This window comes from Eschrichtius robustus, chromosome 20 (genome assembly GCF_028021215.1).
Source record: "Eschrichtius robustus isolate mEscRob2 chromosome 20, mEscRob2.pri, whole genome shotgun sequence".
Taxonomy (NCBI): Eukaryota; Metazoa; Chordata; class Mammalia; order Artiodactyla; family Eschrichtiidae; genus Eschrichtius; species Eschrichtius robustus.
Window position 1 is genome coordinate 8,230,280 of NC_090843.1, and position 26,116 is coordinate 8,256,395.

General features: G+C 55.8%; 2 protein-coding genes across 2 annotated transcripts; one reads left to right on the forward strand and one right to left on the reverse strand.

The window, feature by feature from the left end:
• Nucleotides 1–143: 143 nt before the first annotated feature.
• CYGB (cytoglobin) lies at nt 144–9,794 on the reverse strand. The gene is made up of 4 exons (XM_068530339.1): nt 9,545–9,794; nt 4,325–4,556; nt 3,858–4,021; nt 144–1,459 (listed from the first exon to the last, which is right to left on the reverse strand). The coding sequence occupies exons 1-4, from the start codon at nt 9,685–9,687 to the stop codon at nt 1,426–1,428; spliced, it is 573 nt and encodes a 190-aa protein (XP_068386440.1). The 5' UTR covers nt 9,688–9,794; the 3' UTR covers nt 144–1,425.
• A 2,551-nt stretch (nt 9,795–12,345) lies between these two features.
• Nucleotides 12,346–15,342, forward strand: PRCD (photoreceptor disc component). Its single transcript, XM_068529597.1, has 4 exons — nt 12,346–12,419; nt 12,714–12,782; nt 14,799–14,873; nt 15,272–15,342. Exons 1-3 carry the CDS (start codon nt 12,346–12,348, stop codon nt 14,818–14,820), a joined length of 165 nt encoding a protein of 54 aa, XP_068385698.1. The 3' UTR covers nt 14,821–14,873; nt 15,272–15,342.
• The last annotated feature ends 10,774 nt before the right edge of the window (nt 15,343–26,116 follow it).

A 26,116-nucleotide genomic window follows, 5' to 3' on the forward strand; every position in this document is an offset into this window, starting at 1 on the left:
CCAAGGCTGAGACACAGGTGAGGGGGACCCTTGGGGGGGGTCGCCTTTCAAGAAAAAGGCCCGAGTCTTGAACTAAGGAGGGGAGACAGAGGCGAGGGGCAGGTGGCAGGAAAAGACCAAATGAGCGTGCACAGACACAGGAAGAACGAGTCTGTTTAATGACACGGCTGGGTCTGGTTACAAACATCAGAAACTACAAAAGGAGGACAGGCAGTTACACGGACGGCTGCACGAAGATGGGACAGGAGGACACAGGCACAGTAGCCACAGCAGCAAAACATCCTTGAGGACAATACACGTGACCAAGGGGCACACATTGGGGGGGTCCCCAGCAACGCTGACCTAGATGGATGGAGAGGGCCGACTGCAAGCCAGCAGCCAGGAGAGGCAGGGGAGGGAAGGCCCTCAGCCCACAGAGCCCCAGGAAGAGATGGAGGCATCTGGTCCCGTCACCACTGCCCCACCGACAGCAGCCTGGATTCCCCTCCTGCCAGGGCCGTCTGTCTTAGTGGCAAAGGCAGATGGAGCTGGCATCAGAGGTTTCTGGACCATGGCCCCTCCCCTGCTGCAGTCGTCCTGTCCAGAACTTCTGGCCCCCTCTTGTCTCCCCTTGCCCATTTAGGGGCAAGTCAGGGAGCCACCTCCTTTTGTGGGGGGCAGAGGTAGGGAACGCCGAATCCTTTCTGCCTGAAGTGGAAAGCAGGAATGTGGGGAGCTGGTCAGAGAGAATGGGCTGGGCTTTGCTGGCAAGCTGGGTCACCCCAACCCTGCCCACGCAGGCCCGGGTCCTCTCTGTGCTGATGTGGGACCCCGTCATCTCTGCCGGAACACTCTGTTCTCTGCCCAGAAGCTGCCAGGACCCCTCGGAGGGCAGAACCGAGGCTTCACACGTGCCTCTGGGCCTTACTGATACACATTATAGATATGTATGTGTATATATATATATAGATTTATATATAGATTGTATATAGAATATATCTGTATATACGGTAGACGTGTGTGCGTGGTATTCTAGATAAGTGATGTGGAGACCTGTGTGTGGCCAGGCAGATAGAAACAGGGCCGGTTTGTTCCTCCAGTGACTCACAGACCTGCCCCTGATTCCCGCCGGCCGCTCAGCTAGGTCTCTAACAGTGAGTAGAAAAGCTAAGAAGGGTGTGCCCCGCTCTTCAAGGAGGAAAGGTCCCCCACCCCACAGGCCACCCGCTGCGCCGCTGAGCTGGGGTCAGCATCCAGGCAGCTGATGCCACCTTCCGGCGGCTCCAGGGGGACTGTGGCCGAGGCCGAGGCAGCCTCTTTCCGGGAAGACGAGTCAGGGATTCCTCCAGCTTCCTTGGCACCCAGAGACGGCGGGTCAAGGAGCGTCTTCAGAACTCGGCCTTCTGCTCAAGGTGCTGCCAGGGAAGGGGGAGGAGAGAGGGGGTCCTATGGCCCCGAAGAGGGCAGCGTGGCCGGTGGGCTGTGGACGAGATAGGAGATGTAGGTAACAGGTTACTAGGGCCTCGGAGTGGGACCAGGGAACCTGGGGAGAGGGCAGAGGAATCAGGGGCTGCAAGGCCAAACGCTACCAGCCCAGAGACCCACGCGGGGCCCGTGAAAGAAGCCCACTAGACCCAGCTTCTAGGCCCTCTTCTGCCAAGACCTCGGCCGGCCCATCTGAACCTCAGATCTTTTTCTCTAAAATGTGAATCGCGTCTGTGGTGCCCACCTCCGTGGGATCTGAGCGACAGAACTGCCTGAAAGTGCTTCACCATCTGCGACAGTGAGCTCTCTTCCTCTTAATTCTGACACATGCGCACTCCCTGGTTGGCCTGTGGTGCCCCCTCGGGCCACCCATGGGCATTCTCTGCACACGCAGCCCCTTTGCACTCACCACCCCCAACCTCCGCCACCTCCTGACTCCACACACGCGCGCGCACACACACACACACACACGTGCACGCGCACACCCTGAAGCAGAGACAGTTCAATAAACAGTGGCGTCTGGCTCGCTATTGCGTCTCTGATAAGAGATGCTGGATGGAGGCCTTCTAGAGCTCTGCCCTGTAACTCTCTCTCGCCCTCCGAACCCCTATGGACCCTGGCAGTAGTGGGGTCTGCAGGCCCGGGCCCAGGGAGACACGCCCTCTTGGGGGGGGGGTCACACCCGTGTTCCCAGGAGACCAGAGGTGGCACCAGAGTGTGCAAAGGGATGAGGGGACAATTCCCTCAGCTGTGGTAACCCAAATGTGGGGTGCTCAGGCCCAGGAGGGCGCAGGGCCCCGGCCAGTCCCCACGGTGGCCCATCTCCATTCAGTCCACAAGGAGCAGAAAAGGGGAGGCAAGAGATTTCAGCGGTTTCCTAATGCTTGGGGTTTGGCGAGATTTAAGTCCCAGGGGTCCAGCTAGGGCAAGAGAGGGGAGGGGACAGGGCTTCGTGTCGGGAAATGCTGTCCATGTGTTTCTGATTCACTGGGGCTTGCACGGGCCAGCTCTCTCTCTTCCGTCCCTCTAGGCTCCTATAAAAAAGCCCTTTTCTCTAGAAGCAGGAAGTCTTGTCTCCTGGCTGTAAACAAACTCATCTTTGGCGGTAGAGCCTGCCTGGGGAGAGGCGTGGGAGGGCAAGCCCCCTTCCCCCCACTGACCCCTCCCCTGCCCTCCGGCTGCTTCCGGGCTGCCGGCTCTGCCAGCTCCTCCCCCTCCCCCTCCCCCTCCCCTCCCCCTTCCCCTCCTCCTGCTCCGGCAGGTAAAAATCGCCTGCCTGCTTCCGTTCACTCTGAGGTCTGGGGCGGCCCCGGCCCAGCTGTGAACATCTGGAGTCGCTGCCTGGCCATTGCCAGCTGTCCCCGAGGGCTCCGCGCTCTCAGGGTGGTGAAGGGAGCGGCAGCCAGCTGGGGCCAGTGTGGTCAGAGGCAGGAAGGCCGGGAGGCCGGGCCTCTGCAGGCTGCCCTCGGGGGACCTACTCCGCTGAGCTGCGCGGGGTTGCCTGTGAGCAGGAGGTCCGGCCGGCTCCGCGGACCAGCTCGGAGCCCGGGGAAGGGACGCCGCCTTTTCCCTGGGAAACTGCTGGGAATGTTTCTCTCCAACGCGTGTCCCGAGCCGCTGGCTGACCCCTGCTTCCCATTCCCGCCTCCGCTCCTCTCCCCCCTCCCTCCTCCAGCCCTGCCTCCGCCCCTCCATTGAGCTCCCAGAGCCCCAGCCCCTTGGGGGCCCAGGGAGGCCGGAGTGTTCCCAGCCGCCAAGTCTGGGGGCCAGCCCTCCCCTCGTGCTCCAAGTCAGCTGGAGTCACCAGGCCAGCAATCCTCCTGGAGCCCGTCCCCCGGGGCCCTCACCCCAGAACTGGGAACCCAGCCTCCGGGGTCAGCCCAGAAATAAAACCCCCTGCTGGTGTGCGTGGGAGGGACACCCACGCAGGCCCCGGGTGGGCTGCGGCACGTGCGTGTGTCCTCGTGATTCTCCTGGCTCCAGCCTTGCTGAGGCCGAGGCGGGAGGGAGCGCGGTCAGCATTAGATGAAAAACAGCCCCCATGTGATTGGTACCAGGGAGGAAGTGGCCAGAGTTGGCCTGGGCTGCCTCTGGGCCTGATGAGCAGCCTTCCCGCCAGGAACCTTTGGAGCCTCTCTGCCCGGGGCAGCCTCGGTCTTGGGGTGCCCTGAGTGTCCACTGGTTCTAGGGAAAGGGAAGGCTCTGCCCGAGGAGAATCTGTTTGGGGTCCTCAGCATGAGCGGCCTTTTCCTATCATGCCTGTTCTTTAACGTGTCAGACCCCAGATCCACCCTCCTGGAACTGTTCCTGCCCCGGTGCTCAGTCCCTGGGCGCTAGGAGAGGTGGGAGGCCAGGGGACAGGGGAGGATGCGGCAGGGAGGCTGCCTCCTCACGTGGTGGCGTTGGGGACCTGCTGTACCCAGCCCACTTCCTTGTAGGCAGCGGTCACGTGGCTGTAGATGAGGCCGCGAAGTTTGGCCCAGGCTCTCTGCGTCTCGGGTGGGAAGTCATTGGCAAATTCCTCAGCGATCACCTCCAGGATGACCCCAGAGAGGATCTGGGTACAAAGGAAGGAAGGGGGAGTAAATGCCTGGGCATCTTGCCCTCTGCAGCCCCCAGAGCCCCCAGCATCCCTTCTATCCTGTGTCTGGCCAAGGGGATTGTTCATGAAACAAGAACCTGGCAGCTTTGGGAACCAGACACCCTCAAGACGCAGCCCCCATCCTGCTGCCCCTCCCGGGAACAGCCATGCCAGGGGAAAAGGCTGGGTGGCCCAGCGGCCCGCAGGCTGTCATTGGTTATGGGGCTCTGGGGTGGAACAGGGTGGGTGGTGGGTGGCAGCACCCATCCGGTGACATACCTTGAAGTACACAGGCTCCACCTTGTGCTTGAGGGCGTGGGCTTTGCCCACGAGGGCAAGCACAGAGGACACCTTCTCGGGGTCGTGCAGATTCTCCACCACGGTGTTGAGGGCCCCCATGACCCGGCAGGCGTGTTTCCGCAGCTGCGGGCTCCGCTCCATTTCCAGGGGCTCCTCCATGTGCTTGAACTGGCTGAAGTACTGCTTGGCCGACGGGAAGTTCACAAAGAACCTGGCAGGAGGCAGCAGGTGGGTGCTGAGCAGGGGGTGGCCTCAGGCCCCACCCTGAAATGCCCAGACGATGGCGGGGGCGGGTACGGAGGTGGGAGAGGCTGAACCCACCCTCACCCCACCATGTGTAGCAGTTCCTCAAACACACACTCTTCCTCTGGACGACCTGGCTTACATGCAGACCCCTCCCCAGTCGCGGCCATTTCTATCCGCCAGATTTGCAGCTTCCTCTCCCAAGGAAGCAAGCTTCCTTGCTTCTTGTCTTCTTTCCAAACTCCACACACCCTTCAAGGCCTGCTCCAGTTGCAGCTGAGAGGGTAAGAGCCTGCTTTCTGGAATCCCCGGCCGGTGTGCCCTTGGGCAAGTTAACTTTTCTGCAGTCAAATGCTCTATCCCTGAGCTATACCCCCAAGTTAACTTTTCTGAGCCTCAGTTTCCTCATCTATGAAATGGGCATCACTGTTCCTATCTTGGTTGTGAGTCATTGTGGTTGTTGGGAGGATGAAACGAGAAACAGCATGTGGAGCCCTGGCACAGTGTGGACACAGGGGCTCAGTAAATGCCACCCTTTTTTATGATGAAGTCAGAGCTCTCTTCCTAAACAAAGGAAGGCCCTAATGACTTAGCTGACTTAGCTCAGGTCATGGAAGGGAAGAAATGAGACTCAGTCCTCCTCCCAGCCCAATCCCTTCCGTATTCACTACCCTGCCTCCCTCCTCAGCCTGCATAGTCATCAGTTGATTTAATTAAAGATATGGATTGATGTCACCGGCCTGGTAAGTCCTTCACGTCTGTCTGTACATCTTACCTCTCCAACCAGCCTGTGCGCTTCTTGGGGCAGACCCCAGGGCTTTCTAACCCCTCCCTCTCCAGTTTATCTGAAATTGTCTAATTTCCCCCTAATATCACATTCACTGGGTCGCTCTCATGCTCAAAAACATTCCATGGCTCCCCACTGCCTACCGGACAAAGTCAAAACTCCTTAACCTGGGATTCCAGGCTTCTTAGAAACTGTCCCACACCCGCTTCTCCAGCATGGGGTCCACATTCTTCCCTACGCTCCAGCCCAACAGTTTCACTTACCATGAATTAAAGATTCCTCGGCATGCTGGCCCCCTTCCACATGGTGGACCCACGCCCCCTTCCCCGGTGTCAGCTGGGCCTCTCCCTGAGCGCCCGGCCTGGCCCAGGGCGCCTGCTTTCCCTCCAAGGCCATTAGGGTGTTCCCTGCCACCTTTCACGGCTTCTTCCTTGTGTGTCCGTCTGGGTCCCCCAACCCCAGGGCAGAGCCCGGGTCTCACGCACACTCTGACCCATCACCTTGGCCCAGAGCCCTGCACTTTGCAGGATGGTGGTGATGACATCTGCGATCCCTCACCCAGCCGGGGCGGGAGGTATGTGGCCAGACTCAATCAGAACTTACATAACTTAACTGAAGCCTCAGAAAATGGATGGGATGTCCTGGACCTGTTTTTTCAGGTTGTTTCACACTTTTGGAGTGTCCCCTTTGTGATTAGAGAGAGCTGGTAATTTGCCAAAACAGCCCTTGGGGCCGGGGGTCGGGTCTCAGATCTGAGAGCTGGAACAGATGCAGGGAGAGCATCTGGCCCCGGCCACCCTTTCAGGCTACGAGGCTGAGGCTGGCGGGGGAGTGACCAGGACACAGTCCACGTGGAGAGCCGGGAGGGCCCCTCTCGGAGGCCAAGTGTGACCTTGGGCAAATTGCTTCACAACCTCCTGTATGCAAAAGTGTGAGAGGAGTCCCTGCACCCCTGCTTGCTACTTCACAGCTATACTGGTGAGGACAAATAAGGCGATGGGGCTGAAAATACATTGGATTTCTCTGGAGAAGCGTCGTAATGAAGGACAGATACGAAAAGCCCAGTCTGGATTTAAATGAGGATCTCTGACTTCAGAGGTTTTGCATTGCAACAAAAATACTAATTTCTATTTGGCTGGTGAATAATAGCATGCAGAGCATCTCCACTTGTTATTTCATACAATGCCACAACCAAGTGGGTATTATGTCCACTTTACTGATGAGAACATAACAGGGACTATTTATTGAGCACCTACTATATGATCTCATTAATTCTTGCAATATCCTCCTGAGGTTGGCACTGTTTTTATTCCCACGTTCTGGATTAGGAATTGATGCCCACAGTTGCATCAGTGGGCCAAGCAGAGTGGGTGGCAGGACCAGGAAGGAGCCGGGGCGGCCCCCGCTTTGATGGCTTCCCCAGACCGCCTCAGAGGCTGCTCTGCCGGGGATGGTAGCCTGGGACCCAGTGGGTCTCCCGTTATGGCCCTAAGGATGGTCCCGATGAGCCCTTCTTCTGGGCCAGGGGCGTCAAGGGGCCTTGCGCTCTGCTCCTTCATCCTGGCGTTTCTCTGCGCCCCCCCCCCGCCCCCCCCCCATCCATGTTTACTCCTGACCCTCCCAGTTCCGGCCTGCGCTGCTGGGAGAAGCCTCAGCAGCCAGCTTGGGGAGTTTCTCAGCTTCCAGAGGCATCTGGGCTTCCAGGAGAGCCTGAAATAGGCTTGTCTGAGTGTGAGGGGGAAGGCGGCAGAGTTACAACCGGGAGGGGAGCCTTCCTAGAGCATGGGTGTTTCCTCTTGGTCTCCTCCCGGCCGGGAGAGGAGGCATGGGGTCTGGGCAGCCCCTCCGCCCCTCTGCCACAATCCTCTGCCACCATCCTCGAGGCTGCTACCTCCTCACAGGGGGAGTGTTGGGGTGTGGCTGGCCCCAGCCCAGTGGGGAGGGAGGAGGTGAGAGTGCCCGGTCAGAGGGCTACAGTCTCGGGCTCTGTCCCGCCCACCCGTCTTTGCCCACCAGTCCTTGTTGATGGGGCGTAAAGACAAGAGGGGTTTGTGACAAAACTGAGGGGCACAGGATCTGGGGAGGGGCCTTATCTGAGAAGCTCATCCGTCGAGTCCCCCTAACACACCCTACCCTGGGGCGGACAGCAGAAGGAGGAGAAAAAGGAAAGGGAGGCTGGCGGGACTTGGGGCTGGGCGAGTGGGTGCTGGGCCAGCTTCTCTTCTGAGCTGGGCTGGGCTGGGCTCCCGGCAGCAGAGGTGGGGTCAGGCGAAGTGTGCCTGGGGTTATCAGCCGCCCAGATCTAACTGCTATCTCAGGCCTTCTCAGGTTAACTGTGGGCCTCCCTCTGAGCCCTGAGCACTTGGTAACCACCTCCCCAGCCCAGACCCAGTGCCCCCTGAGGAACGAGTTCCCCTCTGGGGAACTAGAGGGGCACAGAGAGAGGATGAAACCCTTGCCAAGAGCTCAGACTCTCCAGAAACACCTCAGGGTTCAGTTCCTTCCTCGGCACCCCCCATTCCTGGGGAGGTTGGGTGGGACCCTAGAAGCTGGATCTTGGACACATCCCTTACATGTCCTCACTGGCAAACGGCAGGGCGTCGGGGCAAAATATCTCCAAGGTCCTTTGGACTTTGCCTCGTTTCCTCTTGGTGACCCATGTGCACACCCGGGTGCATCCTGAGGCCTGGTGGGCCCGCATGTGCCGACACACAGCTGAGAGCAGCCCTCCAGGGATGCAGTCTGGCGCATCTGTGACTCCACTGTCCACCGTGTGCTTGTGTGGGTGCTCGCACGTGCAGAGCTGCACCTCCCAATGTCTGATGGCTTCGGGATCTGAAATCCCCTCTTAGCTTCCCCACCACCCCCGGCTGTTTCTGGGCCTGGGAGCCGCCCAAATAGCTGTCCCTTCCTCAGGAATCCTCCCGGAACTCCTCAAGAGTGCTTCTTGCTCTTTTTCCTCCAAAATCTGTTTCTAAGTTGGAATCAGGGCACATCAATATGGAGCTGGGCAGGTCCCAGGCTTGGGGGAGGCACAAGGGAGAGAGTGCGGGAGAGAAAAGAGGAGCCAGAGACGGGGCCAAGACTGGGAGACCGGCATGCACTTCAACTGTCCTTTCCACAGAGAGGTTTCACCCCATCTTCAAACAATAAGACTTTCCAGATCTGCCCTAGATTTGACAGCTTCCGTCTGCCAAGGACAGAGGGTTAAGGGGACCTCCCTGCCTGCACCCCCAGGGACCGGCATGTGTGGGAAGAGAGCACCGATCTGTAGCTGTAGTCAATTACTAGCTTGTGTGGCTTAGGGACATTAACTATATGGGAATGGTGTGCATGTGCACTGGTGTGTAGGTGTGTGAATACCAGTGTCACTCTGTGTGTGTGTGCATCCCTCGGGGGCATGTGGTGCATGAATGACCCCTGAGCCCAAGACACATGACCCTTTCTCCCCAGATCGGGGTTTCAGGGTGGGGCCCTGTCTCCTGAAGCTTCTCCCTTTCCCTCCAACAAACTCGGCAGGGACTGTATCCTAGGGGACTGTTTGCTTCTCCACTCACCTGCACCTCACCTGGGAGCTCCCTGCTGGCCTGGCCCCAGGGCCAGGAAGGGGCCAGCTGGGGAAACCGGACCTCCAGGGTCTACTCCTTTTGACCTCTATTCTTTCGCCCTTCGCTCTGTTCTTCCAAGTCTCTGAATACAGAAAGGGGCTGAGCTGGAGAAAGGGGTTTGCTCCTCTTTGTCCTCCTTCTTGGCTGATCCTCAGTTTTCCTGTCTCTAGAATGGGGAGCCCCCAAGGCCCCCATTGGAAAGGCTGGTAAAACGTGTGTCCATAACAGCTCGGTTGCGTGGCTGGGGTCGCTGGTGAGGAAGGCATGGCTGGCTGAGCCAGGAGTTCTGAGGCCCGGGAGAGGAGGGAGATGGAGGTGCCCTCCTTCTGCGTCTGACTCCTAGTTCCTGGTGAGCACCTCGCCCAGAGAGAGCTAGGAAGGGCTCGGCCAGGGCTTCGCCCAACCCCAAGGCGCCCCACGCTGCCCGCACCCCGACCGGCCCGGCCCCAATCGCAGCTGGGGAGGTGGCGCCCGAGCTCGGACCCGGGCCGAGCCCACCTCTGCCCGGAGCCGCTGCCGCCGTCCCTCCCCCGGGCCCGGCCGGGCCGGGGCGACACCTACCGCACCAGGATGGCCACCCCCACGTCCTCGCAGTTGGCATAGAGCCGGGCCCACGTCGCCTGCACCGCCTTCCTCTCCGCCTCGGACAGCTCCTCGCTCCGCTCCCTGCGCTCAATCTCCATCTCGCCCGGCACTTTCTCCATAAGCAGCTCGCAGCCCAGCCCGGCTACGCTCGGCGGCGGCGGGGCGCGGGGAGCCGGGGCCGGCTGCGTGTGCCGCTGGCGGGCGAGTGGTAGAGCGCGCTGGAGGGAGGGAGCGTGTCTGTGCGCGCCGGGTGTGTGTGTGTGTGTGTGTGTGTGTGTGTGCGCGCGTGTGTGTGTGTGTGTGTGTAGGGTATATGTGCAGGGGGCGGGGGACCGCGAGCGGGGGGCGGGGATGTGGTCTGCTGGAAAAATGTGAAAAAAAAAAAAAGATCCGCTCCAAACCCCCAACCCCTTGTCCGTGAGCCAGTTCCGGCAAGGTGAAGGCTGGGCGGGGTGCCCGTCCTCCAGGCCATCGCGGAGTTTGGCTGCCGGGCGGGGCGTAGGTGTGGCGGGTGTGCTGGGGGGGTCCCGGGAGGAGGGGGCGGGCGGGCCGCACGGGAGTGCGCCGCGGCGCGTGCGGGTCTGGGGGCACCGGGTCCCGGCTCACGCGGCGGGCGAGGCCGGGGCGTGTGCCTGTGTGCCCCCTTCCCGCGGCGGGGAACTGACTCTAAGTCGAACACTCCGAGGCATTTGCGGCGTGGCCGCCAGCCCGAGGGGACGGACGCGAGCCCCTCCAAAGGCGCCGCGGTCCGAGCTGAGCTCCCGCTCGCTCCCGGCCTCTCCCGAGCCAGCCGGGGGGCCGCGGCGCCACACCCAGAGCTCCGGACCCCAGACTCTGGAGGGTTTAGGACTGGGGTCATCTCCCTACGCCAACACCTTACAGGAAAACACCAATGCGGGGATGGGGGGCGGCTGTCTAACTTGAGCGCCAGAGGCCTGCGCTCTCCTTTCCTTCCCGCCAGCACTCCTCCCCCTCGGGGCACGCACGTGGCGTCAGAAAGAAGGCCCTGGGTGGCTTACTGATGACACAGGCAGGCCCAAACCTGGCGCCGCTCCTAATTCTGGCCCTGGGGGAGCAAAGTCCGAAGGAGAGGCCGCTGGGCCGGGCAGAGCGGACCTGCGGTGGGTGGGTCGGTGGGGTTGTCAGGAAGTCTTGGGGGGGGAGGCCCAGGGCGCTGGAGACATCTCAGCCACCAGGACCTGGATTAGGGAGGGGTTCTGTGGGTGGAGGAGACAAATTCTTGTCCTGGTGGCCTTCTCAGGGAAGGGGATTGGACCAGAGGTGGGGACTGTGCCTCTGAGAGCCACCTGGTCCCCACCCTGCAAGCAGCTGCTCGGTTCTGGTACAGAGGGGGTCCCACCTCTGACTCCCAGTTGAAGCCTGAGGCCAGACCCAGGCTGCAAGCATCTGAAACATGTGACACATGTGACGGCTCTTGTGGGGTGTGTCCAGTTCTCCCTAAGACTCCCTGGTGACACTGCCCTTCCCAAGTCTGTCCACTGCTCAAGTATGGCAAGAGGTGGCGGCTCTCCTCTTCAGCTTTGGTTTACGTGCTTATTTTTAAAAATTCTATTTCAAAGCAGAGAGCCCTGGCACAGCCCTAGCTCCGGGCCTTGCTGGAGCCCAGGGTTCCAGTACGTTACTGGAATCCTGGGCGTTACTGGAATCCTGGGCGGGAGGCCTCTTGGCGCTCAGGTCTCTGTTGAGGGAGGGAAACTCTAATGCCCTCTTCTGGGGGTCTTGGAGAGGGATGGAGGAGAGTGTGTGGGCTTAGTTTCTTACACCACTCTCAGACCCGTGTTCTCTCTTTTGGCCTGTGCTCCGCATGCTGCCTGGGCCACCTCTGATAGCTTCCCAAGAGCCAGTGCACTGGCCATCCAAACGGCTGCCCAAGAGGTTCCCCTGGGATGTGGACAGAAAGTAGGAGAAATCTTGATTCTATTCACTTGCATCTCACCCTTTACAAGTTTTATGTATGTCTCTGGTGCGGGACTGTATTTGCACAGTAATATAGTACATAATTTATGAGTGGATGCATATATCCCTTTTCCTGAGTGCACACTTAGATTCTGCCTTTTACTGAAGAAGGTATGTAATCAGAAACATTTGGAAACGGCTGTCCAGAGGTTAGAAGTGAACCGCTTAGCCAGCCCTTCACTCTCTGGCCTCCCTTGTCTTTCTGGCTTCATCATCTATATTCTTCCCCTCTCCTCCTCCCCTCCCGATGCCTCCCCTGTGACATCATGACTCCTCCAATACTCAACTTCCAGTTGCCAGAACATGCCCTGTGCTTTCCCATCTGCAGCCCTGGCGGAGTCTTCTGTCTGTGGGCCCACCCTTCCTTGAGCTCCTGCAAATACAGATGAGCCCAGCTCCTCTCTGAAGATTCCCCTGATGCGTGCAACTCCCAGCGTGCTCTGTAGGTAGCTTTAATAGCCTAAGTCTCTCTGCGGTGGTCATTTGTTTAACTTGCCAGTGCGTTTGTCTAGACTCTAAGCCCCTTGAGGGTCAGGCCCAGGGCTTAGTTATACCTACATCCAGAACAGACTGAGGTCGATTTACCCTGCCACTGGGGGGGACAACCTGGGACCTGGGTCCAGTGAGGTTAATCAGTCTTCCCAAGGTCGGGTCTGCTGACCCCACTAATCAGCTTGAGCCTCCTAATCCATCGCCAGCAGGAGCCTCAGGATGGACCGCAGGGGCTTGGGAGAGCTGGCAGGGGCCATCTTGGCCCTTCTCCTGCAGACCCGGTCTGGAGGGGATGGGGCAGCTGAGCCATGTGCACTACCCTCTTCCTGCTCAGCACCTTGGCCATGCTCTGGCGCCGCCGATTCTCCAACAGGGTCCAACCGTGAGAAACTGACTGGGCCACGGGCTGGGGTGGGGGAGAAACTACTGCGCTGGGTTACAGCCAAGCTGAAGGCGGGCGAGGGCTGCCTGGGCTCCAGGGAGGCTGGGAGGGACTTGCAAGGGAGCCCTGAGAGGTTCCCCCTCGAAGTAGGGGGAACTTGGAGCTCTTCAAAGACGCTGGCCACAGCCTCCGGTTCCAGAGCCCAATGTGGCTTAGGTCTTACAGAGAAGCAGGAGCGGGGTCTGGGGTCTGGGTGCTACCCACAGCTCTGCCTGCCTCTTCTCCCTCCCACAGAGAGCCCAGTGGGGTAGATGGAGCAGTTATGGGCAGCAGCTTGGAAACAGACCTCCAGTCCTCAGGCAGGTAAGGCAGAAGAGTCTAGGGTGGAGGAGGAAGGGTGTCGCTAAGGAGGCTGCCGCTCTCCCCTGTCCCTGCCCAGGCCCGGGGGTGTACATGGGTATGTGCGTGTGTGTGCGCGTGTGTGCGCGTGCATGCTTCACGCTGGCCCCTCACCCCTGCTACCCTGTTCACTGTATGCCTAGTGGGCAGGCCGAATGTCTGTTTTCTCCAGTTGGGAATGGGACTCCCAGCCTCTCCTCTGGACCAAAACTTCTCTGCCTTGCTTGTCCTAGTGCGGGGTGGTCCCCAGGGTCCCTTCTGTTGGAAGGTGCAGGGGGAGTGGAGAGAGGGATGAGGCAGAAGCAGCTCTGCGTTGCTTTGCTTGCCTTCCCTTCCCCCTCCCTCTCCCGCTGCCCCCCGCCCAGCCTCGGCAGCTCCGCTGCCTGAACCTCCAGCAGGATTCGCTGTCCAGTCCCCAATAGAAGGCGCAGGAGGAGCATGACATCATCAGCACTGAATGCCATTGGCTGGGCAGTCCCTGCGGGCAGGACACTGTCTCCAGTGGCCAGAAAGTTAACTCTTCCCTATTCTGGAGCCATGTGGCCTTTACCAGGGGTGAAGATTGGGAAACTTCTGGACTTTTCCTTCCCCGCTGACTAGTGTCCTTTGATGATAGGGGCTCTATGCCCAAGAAAACACTGAAAAATCAGCAAATATTTCTGAAGAACGTACTGTTGGAAATGTTCATTTGTGCCTTTGGGCCCATCTAGCGTGGGGGACCTAGCTGAAGAGTGATATTCTCTGCTGTGGAAGCATCTTCTAGCCCCCGGCGCTGCTTCTCTCACTTCCCTGAAAGGAGGATCAGATGGCTGAGACAGTGAGCACGCACGCTCGCCTGTGCACCCCACGTCTCTTCCAGGGTGTGGGCGGTGTGCCTGCAGTGTGCCCCTTGAATACGTCGAGGTTGGCAAGCCGAGAACTTGGGTCTTTCTCTGTGCCTCTGCTCTGACTTCTCAGTCCTTGGGTTCCCCCAGGTTTGGAATATCAGAAGACCCCCTGGGAAGCCCAGGGCCTGTGCAGGAAGCAGAGTCATTTCTGTGATGCCCTTCCTCGATAGCTGGGCTAGCTGAGAGGGTCACAGTGGTGCCTAATTATGACTACCGGTGAAATGGGCTGACACGTATAAAATGGGCCCTCAAATGCTGACTGGTCCTCACTGTTGAGTTTGGGTCTGGAGCCGGGCAGCCTGAGTTTAAATCCTACCTCCGCTCTTACTGAGAGGCTGTGGGCAAATTATGTAATCTTTTTATTCATATGTAAACTGGGATTAATAACAGACTGGTTGTGAGGTTTCTGTGAGGTTTAAATGAGATAACCGTTGTAAAGCACTCAGCACAGAGTAACTGCTCAATTAACGCCAGCTCAACTCTTGCTGTTATACGATCAGTGCTTTATTCTTCCCCAGGGGTTTCTCGTACATTAACTCACTCGGAAGTCTCCATGGCCCCAAAGGTTTGGCAGTTCAAGTGTTTCTAGCTCTTGTTAATGGTGCAGGAAGCTGAGGGACAGGGAGACGTAAATGACTTGCTCAACGTTGTGCACCCAATTTGTGGCTGATGTGGGACTGACAGGTCCCTGACTTCAGACGGTCCATCTCCTCGACTGAAATGCCCCTGGACCTCCTGTCAGGAGAGAAAAGGCCAAATCTGGGACCATCTGGCCGGGCCTGGTCTGCTGTGGCCTTGCCAGAAGGAAGCAGTTGCCTATTAACTCCTTGGGACCCAGCTAACTGGAAAAATTGGCCTGCCAACTAACCCCTCCTGCTGATGGTGGCTCCACGGAGGACTGGCCCAGTGGGGCGGTAGACGCGAAAGTTCTGCTCTCCAGTTCCACAGTCATAAATTCCAATTGGCTTCTGGGGTGCTCCTGTTCCTCAATAGTCGGGTGAATCGCTAGGCTTGGGGGCAGGAGGAAGGAGAAGGCTGGAAACGTGGGCGGGTCATCCTCCAGTCTTCTGACTCCGTGTTCTTTTCTGTTTAGAGAGAAAGAACCACTGAAGTAAGCCCTCGCCTCTTCAGGCGGAGCTCAGCCCCAGGGCCTGGGATCAGCTGGCAGGTAGGGCAGGGTCTGCAGCCTGGAGGAGAGAGGGCAGGGCTGGGGACAAGAAAGGAAGAATACAGAGTACGCAAGGCCTGGCCATGCGGGAGCAGAGCAGGCTGTCTTCAGCTCTGTGGTCACGATGGAGGTTAAGGGTAGGAGGGTGGACTCCTTCCGTCGGCTCCTACCTTGAGCCTGTTATGTTCCAGGCCACAGGGCAAGGGTTAGTTTTAAGAGAACTACGTGTGATCTCAACAGCATTTTCTAGGCCTGGGGATGGTGGTCCTGCTGGGGGCCTGAGGGCTGTCTAGAGGACTTCTCAGGGAGAGGCAGTGCTCTGGGATGTCCACTCTGAAATACAAGGCCCCGCTCTGGGGTGGGAGAGAGAGCCGACCCGGCTTGGTTTTCTCTTTCAGCTCACGTCCTGGTGTGCCCCCCACCCCCGAAGGACGCCGTGGCGGAAGGAGCTGCAGGAGGGAGACTGGGGAAAGCAGCCGTTGAGAAGGTAGACTCCGCTTTTCGGCCCCCGGACCCACCAGTCTGCGCTTCCCCCAAGGCCCTGGCTGTGGGGCTCCTGAAGCTGAGCCTGGCCGGGCAGGTGGGAGGGGCAGAGATGCTCAAGCTCTGGGACGGGCTCCCTTCCTCTGAGGAGGCCCAGAGAGAGGGACTCAGTGGGGTCCCCCCATTTAACTCGGGGGCAACCCCCGCCGCCCGGGGCTAGGGGAGGGAACAAGTGGGGAGCGAGGAGACTCCAGAACTGAGGGACAGCGATGGTTCACGTTCACAAAGGAAGGGCTGCCCTTTCACCCTCCGCTGAACCCTCACAGCACGGAGGCTGTCATATTATTGTCCACGGTTTAGAAATGAGGAAACTCACAGAGAGCTTTGCTAATTTGCCCGGCGTCACCCAGCCAGTAAGTGGAGGACCCCAGGCTCATATGCAGGTTGCAGAGCCCATGCTCTTCACGCCCACAGCGCAGGCCTCCCTGAAGCCACCTGGAAGTCTGCAGCTGCTCAGTGGAAGAAGCCGTTTTACTGGCCTGGCCGCCCATCTTTGGCAGCTCAGCTTGTCCAGGGCTGTGTGGTGTCACTTTGCGATGGTGGCACTCACTTCCTATGACATTTGCCTCTCCCTGGTCCCCAGAGGTCACCCTGCCACTGGCTGCTCTGCTGAAATGATCAATAGGAAATGCCGTTTGGATCTGTGACATGTCTGCCTGCAGCTGGATGGAAGCAACTCACAGCTTGTCCTCGGAGTGTGTTTTCTGTGTGTGCGTGTGCACGCGTGCCCGTGTCCCAAATGGGCAGTAGCATGTGGGAAGGGAAAAAGCATGACACTTGTTTCTGTCAATCTGCTGACTGCTCAGTAGCGGCGGCGGCCTCCTTTGCCCCCAGCTGCTCTGCCATTTCTCTCTCTTTACCATCCTGCCTGATCCTGAGCAGAGATAAAAGCAGATTTCCGCTTCTGCTCCCTGCGATCCAGGCGCAGACCCTGCTGGCAGCTGCTGCCGACCGCCTTGCAGCCATTCGTCTTCCAAAGCCCCCCCCAGACTCCCCCCACGTGCATCTCTCCTCCCCATCCAGCCCCCACTGCCTATCTAGCCGCGAGGTCTCTGCCTGGCTGGCCCCCACCCCTGACTTTCAGGAAAGAGGAGCTGGAGGAGTTCTCTAGACAGCAGGAAAGGGTGAGATGCAGCCGACTCGACTCGGGGAACCCACTCTGAAGTGATGGGGAGGAGGAGGCGCAGCCTGCTGGGGAGGGGCTGCTGCAGGGAGCCTGGCAGCTCTGTGGGAGCCTCAAAAAGTAGGGCAGGGCGGAGGCAGGGGAAGGGTCTCACCAAGGGAAGGAGCTGCCCACCTGACACGGGCCACGAGTTCGTGACCACCTGTCTCAGCTCCCGTCAGCCTGTCTTTCTCCTGGGAGGCCTCAGCCTTCCTGGTGACAGGACTCTCAGGCTGAGGGCCAGAGGGCACTGTTCCTGGGACCCAGTCTGTATTCCCCGATCCTTCTATGCATCCATTCTCTAATCTATCTGCCGTATTCCTGTCACTTCATCCTTGCCTCCGCTCTCTGCCATTTCCAAGTTGCCTGTCTCCTTCCACTGGGCTGAGGAATTGTCAGACCAAGGTCGCCTAGTGGCACCGGGGCCGGCTCACGGCCCAGACGCACATCCACGAAGTGACACCCCTTTGCAGCCCTGTTCTAAGAGCTTGCTCAGGAGGTGAAGGTTCCTCTGGGGACTGGTTCCAGATGGAGAGAGGGAAAGCAAGAGGAAGGGGCTGCTGGAGGTGGGGGGATGTGTCTGCCTGGGCTTGCAGGCTGCCCAGGCCCTGGCAGCCGGAGTGCCATGTGGGCTGGGCGGGAGGGGCTCTCTCCCCCAGGGAGCAGGCTGGCTTCGGTGGGAGCAGATTGTGTTTACACCTTCCCCACACACCCGGCCCACGCTCGCCTCTTCTTCTCAGGGCTCTCCCACCCCTGGGCTCTCTGCACAGTCTGCACATTGGCAGCTCCTGCTGCAGAGTTGCCACCCTCGGCCTAGAACGCCTCTATGGGAGGCCGCCCGGGACAGAGGCGCCCCTTCCTCGGCCCACCATCTCCTGTCACAGCAGCTGGTAGGAAGCCCGTGCCGGGGGTGGACCCAATGTTCCCAAGAGGCTGAGTCCTTCTCCCCTCGCATTTCCTTGGAAAGAGCCGCCGCTTGGAAATGGGAGCAGGAAAGTTCAGGGGCTTGGTAGACTGACCATAACAGGAAGGGGGGATTAAGGGCAACTCGAGAGACAGAGCTGGGTCACTCCTGGTCCGGGGTGTGGGCTGTTATGAAATAACGATAAAGGATCTAAGAGGGAGGAGCCCAGAGTCAGAGCACCGGGTTGAAATCTTGACGCCACCACCACTTCCTACCTCTGTGGCCTTGGGTAGGTTACTGAACGTCTCTGTGCCTCAGTTTCCTCATCTATAAGACAGAGATAACAGTAAACCTTCTCACAGGATTATTGTAGTGTTAAATTAGATAATGCGTGTCAAGGGCTTACCATGTTTAGTGAGTGTTCAATATATGTAAGCTAGTGTAATTGTGTTTGTAAACTGTCAATTACTGAACAGTTAGTCATTTCAGAACAATTAGTAGGTTCAGAACAGCTAGAGTCCCTCCCACCCTCCCCACGGCCCTTCCTGGCCTGTCTTTCCACGTACACGCCAGCTGGGCAACGGGCAACTCTGAAACAAATGAGAGGACAGCAGAGGGTGGAACTGCTGGGTGGGGCCACCTAATAAGACCCAGCACCCAGTGAGATGGTACCAGAGCGCATCACTGTTGCTTCTGGGTATCTAGAGCCCTGTCCCAACCTCCAGTGGGAGGGTCCTGGCCTGGATACCTTCCCCACAACGGGCTCTGCTTCTCCGAATGAATCTCAGCTCCCAGAGAAGACAGGAGGTGGTTGCCCTGATGCTTTTCCATCCTCCGTCTGAATGCTAATCTCCCTACTGATGGGAGCCTGAGTGACAGGGAGAAGGCTGCTCGGAGCTGCAGGGTGGCCGAGGGCAGCAGCCGGGAGCGAGCGGGGAGGTGCTGTCTGCTACTTCTGTGGCTGCAGCTCAGGGCCGCTGCCAGTCTCTCCTGGAGATTGGGACACGACCAGAGAGCTGATGAGGTGCCGGGGGTGGGGCGGGGGAGCAAGGGAAGCAGCCGCCACAGCTGCCTGGCATCACCCTAGGGTGCAGATGCAACCGGGGAGAGTACCCGCCCACCCCAAACGTGTGACCGTGTGTCTACAGGCAGGATAGTCCTGGGCAGGGGCAGAGAGCACAGGCCCCGATCCTAGACTAGGGGGGCACGGCGCCTATTGGAGGCTGGCACAATGGCACAGCACAACAGCAGGGGACCCAACTGGTTCCCCCAGGCTCCCAGGGCCCCTCTGCAGGGCCCTCACTGTTAGGAAGAAGCCCAAGACCTTGAGATAGAGGCAGTAATGCTTCTCTGTGAGCCTCAAAAGAAGGAGAGTAGCCAAGTGGCTCATACTAAGGTTTACTTGAATATAATGATGATGATACTACTAATATTATTAATACTGGCTAATAGGTCTCAGACGCTTATTCCGTGCTAGGCGCTGTACCAAGAGCTTTATTCATAAGCATTGTCTCACTTATGAGGCAGGAACTGCTGTTAACCTCATTTACCCAATAAGGAAAGTGAGGTTCACAGAACTCACTCAAGGTCGCTCGCAGCTGGTGGCAAAGCCAGGACCTGTGCCTGGGCAACGTTGATGCCAAAGCTTGTGAGGCTGTCGGGGGAGGAAGGAACTGAGTCTAGAGCGGGGGCTGTGCGGAAAGCCTGGGGTGACCGTCCTCCAGGCACAAGGAACGAGAGCTGCGGCCCCACCCCGGCAGTGCCTTTGCAGGTGGGCCGGGCGGCTTTTGCCAGGGTGAGTCACATGCTCTCTCTTCAGGAACCTGGGGTTCAAGGGTAGACCAGACTCTGGGTCCCGAAAGGCCCGTCCTTGCCTACCAGCTGAGGGGAAGGAGGAGAGCGGCCTTTCCAGGATCAGTCATCCCCTTCAGGGAGGAAGCAGTGGCCACCGGCAGGGGTGACAGACGGCGAGGCCAGCACTGAGAGCCACCGCCGCTGCCATTCTATCTCCTTCAACCAGGGCAGAGCCCCTGGGAGGGAGACGATGGCAGCCAGCGGCCCAGCTGGAGGCCGAGCTAGACGAGGGGGAGCTGTTTGTTTTCGCAGGGGGAGGGCGCAGGGCATGCGGACACAGGAGGTAGCTTCAAGAGGGACCCAGGGACAAACTGGAAACAAGTCCTGGCACTTAAGAACTGCAGACCCTCTCTGTGGAATGCACATGCCCCCTAGTGGGGACTAAGCCTAGAGGGTGGAGAGAAAATTAAAAGAAAGAGTTACTGATGACCATGACCTATGAGCCTGGGTAGGAATGGCCAGTCCCATCCTTCTGTGAACACACACACGTGTGATTTAACATCACACGCAGAAGCCAGCTAAACTAAGTATTAAAGGAAACTATTCAATTTGTTCACTTGCTCCTATCTAACAAGCACGTATTGGGAGCCTACAACGTACAAATCCTGTGTGAGGTGTTGGGAATGAGACAGCGATAAGAGGCAGTTCCTGCCCTGCTAGTTAGTACAAGACCAAGATCCTGGCCTGGGAGGTCCAGTTCTGCCACCCCAGCCACTGCCTGGTCACTTGACCTTTCCTTCTCTGGACCTCAATCTCCCCATTTAATAGGCATGCGTTGAACCCAGGTGGGCTGGCGCTGGGGATGTAAAGGACTAATGACCATCCTCAGGAAAGGAACTGTCTACTAAGATGAAGGGGATGGACCAGATGACCTCTGGGGGAGCCACAGCTTCTCCCAATCAAAAGAGACTCTGGTAGACTGTGTCTGGAGGTGCTAACAAGGATTCGCTCACTCAACAGACATTCATGGAGTGTCTGTGTGCCAGGCACTGTGGATACAGAAATGAATTAAGACTTCCTGCCACAAACAACCAGAAAACTGAGCAAAATATAAGAAACAGACACTTGACAATGCGCAGCACACAGGACGGTGACCTCATGACTGCCTCAGCGTCTGCCTCAGACAGTTCCCTGCCTGCGGCGTGGGGAGGGTGAGGAGACACGATGAGAGTTCGAGACGGTGCTGGGTGGGGGGCTTTCCAAAGGACATACACACAGATCAATGAGATCCAAAGACAGGACAAAGGTGATTCAGTGGAGGAAGGAAAATCCTTTCAATAGAATACAGAAAGCACTAACCATAAAAGCAAAATGGATAAACTGGACTTGATCGAAACTGGAAAGACTGGGAGATAATACCTCCCAAGCAAGTTTCTGAGAAAGGACCTGTATCCAGAATATGTAAAGAACTTTCACAACTCAATAGGAAGATAGGCCAATACAAAAAGGGAGGGTTTTAACAGACACTTCACAAAAAAGTATACATAGGGCCAACAAACACACAGAAAGATGCTCAGCGCCATAGTCAACAGGGAAATGCACGTTAAAACCACAATGAGATATTATGACACACCTACCAGAATGGCTTATTGAAGACTGACCATAACAGGTGTTGGTAAGGGTGTGGAGCAAGTGTAACTCTGTAATATGTTGCTGGGGGAGTGTAAGTGTCACAAAGCACTTGGGAAACCCGTTTGGCAGTTTCCCCTGCAGTTATCTCAGAGGAATGAAAACTTATGTCCACAAAAAGATTTGTACAAAAATGTTCATTGCAACTTTATTAATCATAGTTCCAAACTGGAAACAGCCCAGAGGTCCACCAACATGCACGGGAATAAAAATGTTGTGGTATAGTCATACAATGGAATAATATTCAGTAATTAAAAAGGAAATGAACTACTGATGTAAGCCACAACACGGGTAATTGAGAGAAGCCAGACACAAAAGAGTACCTACTGTTTGACTCCATTTATATGAAATTCTAGAACAGGCAAAACTAATCTACAGTGACAGAAAGCAGATCAGTGGTTGTCTGGGGCCAGGGTTGTATGGAGACTTGACTGTAAAAGGGTGTGAAGGGGATCTCTGGGTGATTAAAATGTTCTAAATTGTGATGGGGTTGTGGCTGCATAGGTGTATTCCTTATTGGACTACTGCACTGTACATTTTAAATGGATGCATTTTTTTTTTTTTTTTTTAGAAATTCGCGTTCTTTTTTTATTTATTTATTTATTTATTTATGACTGTGTTGAGTCTTCGTTTCTGTGCGAGGGCTTTCTCTAGTTGCGGCAAGTGGGGACCACTCTTCATCGCGGTGCGCGGGCCTCTCACCATCGCGGCCTCTCTTGTTGCGGAGCACAGGCTCCAGGCGCGCAGGCTCAGTAATTGTGGCTCACGGGCCCAGTTGCTCCGTGGCATGTGGGATCTTCCCAGACCAGGGCTCGAACCCGTGTCCCCTGCATTGGCAGGCAGATTCTCCACCACTGCACCACCAGGGAAGCCCAAATGGATGCATTTTATTGTATGTAAATTACACCTCAAAAAAGATGACTTAAAGAGTTTCAAAAAAAACCCCAAAAAACAAGAACAAAGACTTGACTCTTGCCTTGCTCACTGTCTAGTAGAAAAGCCAGACACGAAAACAAATAATCATAAAACAGTGAGTATTAAAAGAAGTATGTATGTTCACATAATAAGAGTGCCGCTTACTGAGTGCTTCCCTCGTGCCCGGCCGTGCTGGATGCTTTGCATGCACAATCCTAAGACCGTCCTGTGGGGTTTGGGAGAGCCTCTGCCTCCTCCTGTTGCAGATAAGGAGCCTTAGAGAGAGGTGAAGTCATCTGCTTGGGGTTACTCAGCTCGAATCAGCAGAGCGTGTGCTAAACCAGCCTGCTGTGGGGACGCTGAGAAAGGAGCTAGGGGACTGCTTGAGCACCTCAGGTAAGATTTCGCAAGGGGATACTGAAGCATGAGTTGGGATTTGCTACGCAGAGGGAAGGATGAAGGGAAGGAAATGTCAAGGCAAAGGAAACAAACAGCATGAGCAAAGGTGCTGCAGCAGTTGTGAGAAGGCAGGGTTTCTGGGAAGGAGAGATGTGTCCAGAAAACAGCAGAAGAGGTCAATGGGATATTACGTATTCTTCAAATTCACTTATTTTTTTAAAAACCCATTAATAATTTTATGAGAGGCAACAGATCTGCCGAGCAGGCGAGTGAAATGTGTGCTATTGGTCAACACAGGAAAGAATCCACCGCAACCCAAGGTCATCCATTCTCAATAATTAGGGTACGTGTTGTTCCGTTTTTTCTCCTCCAGGAAGTTAAAGCTATGTTCAATGGTCCTGGATTTCTGCTGAACAGGATTTGTGGCCCTCTTTCACAGTCCTGAGAAATTGAAGGGAAAAACGTCCTCTATGCTTTTATGATGGGCTTTCTAGCTGGATGAATTAGAATCACCAGAGTTAACAAAACATGATCCACTGTCATAGCGTATTTTTCCAGGAAATCCAGCACAGCAGTTAAGACCATAGGTTTGGAGGCTAGATTGAGTTCTCAGTGCCCCTACTTACTAATGACTTTCATCTATCTGCACTTTGGCTGCAAAACGGGGGATAATGACAGGGCTGTTGTGAGAGTCAAATGAGAGAGCAAACTGAAGGTGCTTAGAGTCATCGAGTTTTATACATTAAATACGGGCAGCTTTTTGTATGTCACTCAGATCTCAATAAAGTGGTTTTTTAAAAAAGGTGTTTAGAGCAGTGCCTGGCACGGAGGCAACACTATACACCAGCTGTTACTTTTTCTCAGGATGGTAATTTGAGTGTGTCAGTTCCTCTTCATTTTGCCACGACCCATTCTTCCAGAGAATAATCATTAAAAAAAAAAAAAAAATTTCGGAAAATGTCGATCATATCATTTAGGATGATTTTGGTTCTTTTTTTTTTTTTTTCTTTTTTTGGCTGAGTTGGGTCTTCGTTGCTGCTCGTGGGCTTTCTCTAGTTGCAGCGAGCAGGGGCTACTCTTCCTTGCAGTGCGCGGGCTTCTCATTGCGATGGCTTCTCTTGTTGCGGAGCACGGGCTTTAGGCGCATGTGCTTCAGTAGTTGTGGCACACGGGCTCAGTAGTTGTGGCACATGGGCTTAGTTGCTCCGCGGCATGTGGGATCTTCCCGGACCAGAGCTCGAACCCGTGTCCCCTGCACTGGCAGGCAGATTCTTAACCTCTGTGCCACCAGGGAAGCCCAGGATGATTTTGGTTCTAACAGAACACCCAACTTGAGACGGCTTAAACAACACGGAGGTTTCTTTCTTAAATCTCACACTCTGTATTTCACTGAACCTAAGATGCCATTGCTCAAAAGATGCCTCCCACATTCAGAAACACTAACATGTAAAAATACGTGTCTCTGAATCAAACAAAAGGTCTGAAGGCAGGGGGCTTCGGGACTGGTTTCTCCAGCAGTTCAAAAGCATCTTCAAGGGTTCATGCTCTTTTCTCCTCTCTGCCACCGCAGACCTTCCGCTCTTGCTGGGAAACGGGCCTCACGGATACAAGATGGCTTCGGTGGTCTCAGGCATCTCCTCACGATGTCCCAAAGCCAGAAGAGAGGCTACTGTTATTAAAAACTAGAAAACGTTCCCAAACCTGGCAGAACTGCGCCGCAGACCCTTTCCTGAAACCATTCCTGGCAAAGGGAATAGCTTTCTATGGCCGACTAATCAAGATGCACTCCTTTGGGCAGGGCAGGGGCTTGCCCAGTAGCTCTGCTGTTTGTAAGACGGAGGAAGGACAGCTGCAGGACTAAGAGTGCCTGCCACACGGGTGAACTTCCCGGGATATCACTGGTGCAACTGCTCCCATTTAAGCAGCCAGCTGCTTGGGCTATACCTACCCTCCTCATGTTTTTACTAATAAAATTAAAGATTCCTTTTCAGGTTAAGAAATTCACCTCAATATTTAAAGACTCTGTTTTCTATATGTGGGTTTCGGATACCATGTCTTAAATCCTAGCAGTGACTGGAACTCAGTGAGCTGACCGCCTGAGCACAGCAGGCCAGCTGACCGGATTTCCCCTTTGCACTCAGAGCCAAGGTCCCTTGAACGGCCCTGGGGACTCTTGCCCTGTTCAGCTTGTGATCTACTTCTGTCACTTATCACTAGACTGTGTGACTCTTTCCATTTAATAAATATAGGTCTACACCGGCCTTGAATAATGTAAAACTCAAACGTCCTAGACCTCACCAGCAACGAGTGCAAATGAAGTCACACTGGCATTAGCATTTCCGTCTCAACAGCTCTGAGCCCTTGCCTGCTTATTCAGGAATTCTGGTGCATTCTTTGACGTCTTTCCCAGTTATTTCTGGATTGCTTAAGCAGTGCACCTGACATGTGCTCAGACACAAGGCCTCTCATTGCATTTTGCTCTGGCGGCTTGGCCACAGCCCAGCAGCCCGTGACATTGCCATCCGCCGTGAGCCTGCTGCGGTTCCACTAAGTGCCCTGTCAGGTGTGAAAGCTACACTGTGGCCTCTGGCACAGTGGCCCTTCTCGAGCTGTGACAAGTGGCCCTCACTGCACACTGGGTGGCAACTAGTCTGGGACCCAAGACAGACCTGCCAGAGCCCAGAGCCTCTGCCTTTCACAGATCAGCTCCTGCAGGCTCTCAGCCTCACTCTTCCTGCCAGAAAGTGGCTCGAAACAGTGCAACAGGTGCCCATCATTCCCCCCCAGTTTCCTCCCTAACCACCCATGCAAACACACAAAATCCCTCTTCCTTCCCCTTCCCCCCAAACCAAAAACCCTTATATATAAGATCCATTTATATATATATATATACACACGGTGCAGTATAACTTTGTGGTAAAAGCACAGACTCTACAGGCTGGGATCTAACCCTGACACCACCAGTTACCAGTTGTGTAAACTGGGGCAAGTTTCATCATCTCTCAATGCTTCTGTTTCCTCATCTGTAAAACGGGGGTAGTGATAATGCACTGCACTGTGCAGTGGTGAGGATTAAATGAATTAATATCCGTAAAGTACTCGAGGAGTGAATGGCACACAGTAAGTGCTATGAAGTGTTAGCTATCATTATTGTTTTGCCTGCAGATCACCTGCCTACACACAAGCAGCTTTTGGCAAATTCCAAACTTAGAGTCTGAGATGAAAGGAATTTAGTTTGCAGGGACAGACCCCATTCTTTCGGTATTATACAAAATAATCTGTCTTCAAGGGTAAGATAGAGAAACGTAAGGGCCAATTTCACACGATAGAAGCTATTGCTGAGTTAATGATTATATTTGTGGAGTACTTACTGTGAGCAGAGGCAGTGGAATACCAACTAGGCCTGTGAGGATATTAAAAAGAAAAAACAAATTAAAATAGACTTCTGCCTTGAAGAGCTCACAATCCAATTGAGGGAGGCAAACATTAACAAATGTGGTAACTTGAAAATAAGTACCCACAGTGTATTACCATAAACAGAACAATTTAATCCAGACTCAATGCCACTGAGATCACTGCTGAACGGCTGATGAGCATGGGGAGAAGGTAACGCAGAAAAGGCTTCGTGGTCTTGCAAGTTTAAACCAATTTCCAAACAGGTGTAAATTCTGGCTCTGACTCTAGTTGTTGTTTTGCCCTTTTGTTATTTCAAAAATGAAGCCGGGGTGATCACCTGAAAATCAACACTCAGGAGTAGCAGAGGGTATTACACTATTTCTCAGTTCTTTTCGTAATTTGATTATTTTTCCTTGTCGGAATTAAAGCCACACCCCAGCG

What these genes read in the sequence shown, in the direction of transcription:
- CYGB (XM_068530339.1), bottom strand. Translation starts at nt 9,687, where the DNA reads ATGGAGAAAGTGCCGGGCGAGATGGAGATTGAGCGCAGGGAGCGGAGC. An exon ending in GGGGTGGCCATCCTGGTGCG is followed by an intron (nt 4,557 to 9,544) that starts GTAGGTGTCGCC and finishes GCCTCCTGCCAG; the next exon opens with GTTCTTTGTGAACTTCCCGT. An exon ending in TGGAGCCTGTGTACTTCAAG is followed by an intron (nt 4,022 to 4,324) that starts GTATGTCACCGG and finishes CTTTGTACCCAG; the next exon opens with ATCCTCTCTGGGGTCATCCT.
- PRCD (XM_068529597.1), top strand. Translation starts at nt 12,346, where the DNA reads ATGTGCACTACCCTCTTCCTGCTCAGCACCTTGGCCATGCTCTGGCGC. An exon ending in TTCTCCAACAGGGTCCAACC is followed by an intron (nt 12,420 to 12,713) that starts GTGAGAAACTGA and finishes TCCCTCCCACAG; the next exon opens with AGAGCCCAGTGGGGTAGATG. An exon ending in GACCTCCAGTCCTCAGGCAG is followed by an intron (nt 12,783 to 14,798) that starts GTAAGGCAGAAG and finishes TTTTCTGTTTAG; the next exon opens with AGAGAAAGAACCACTGAAGT.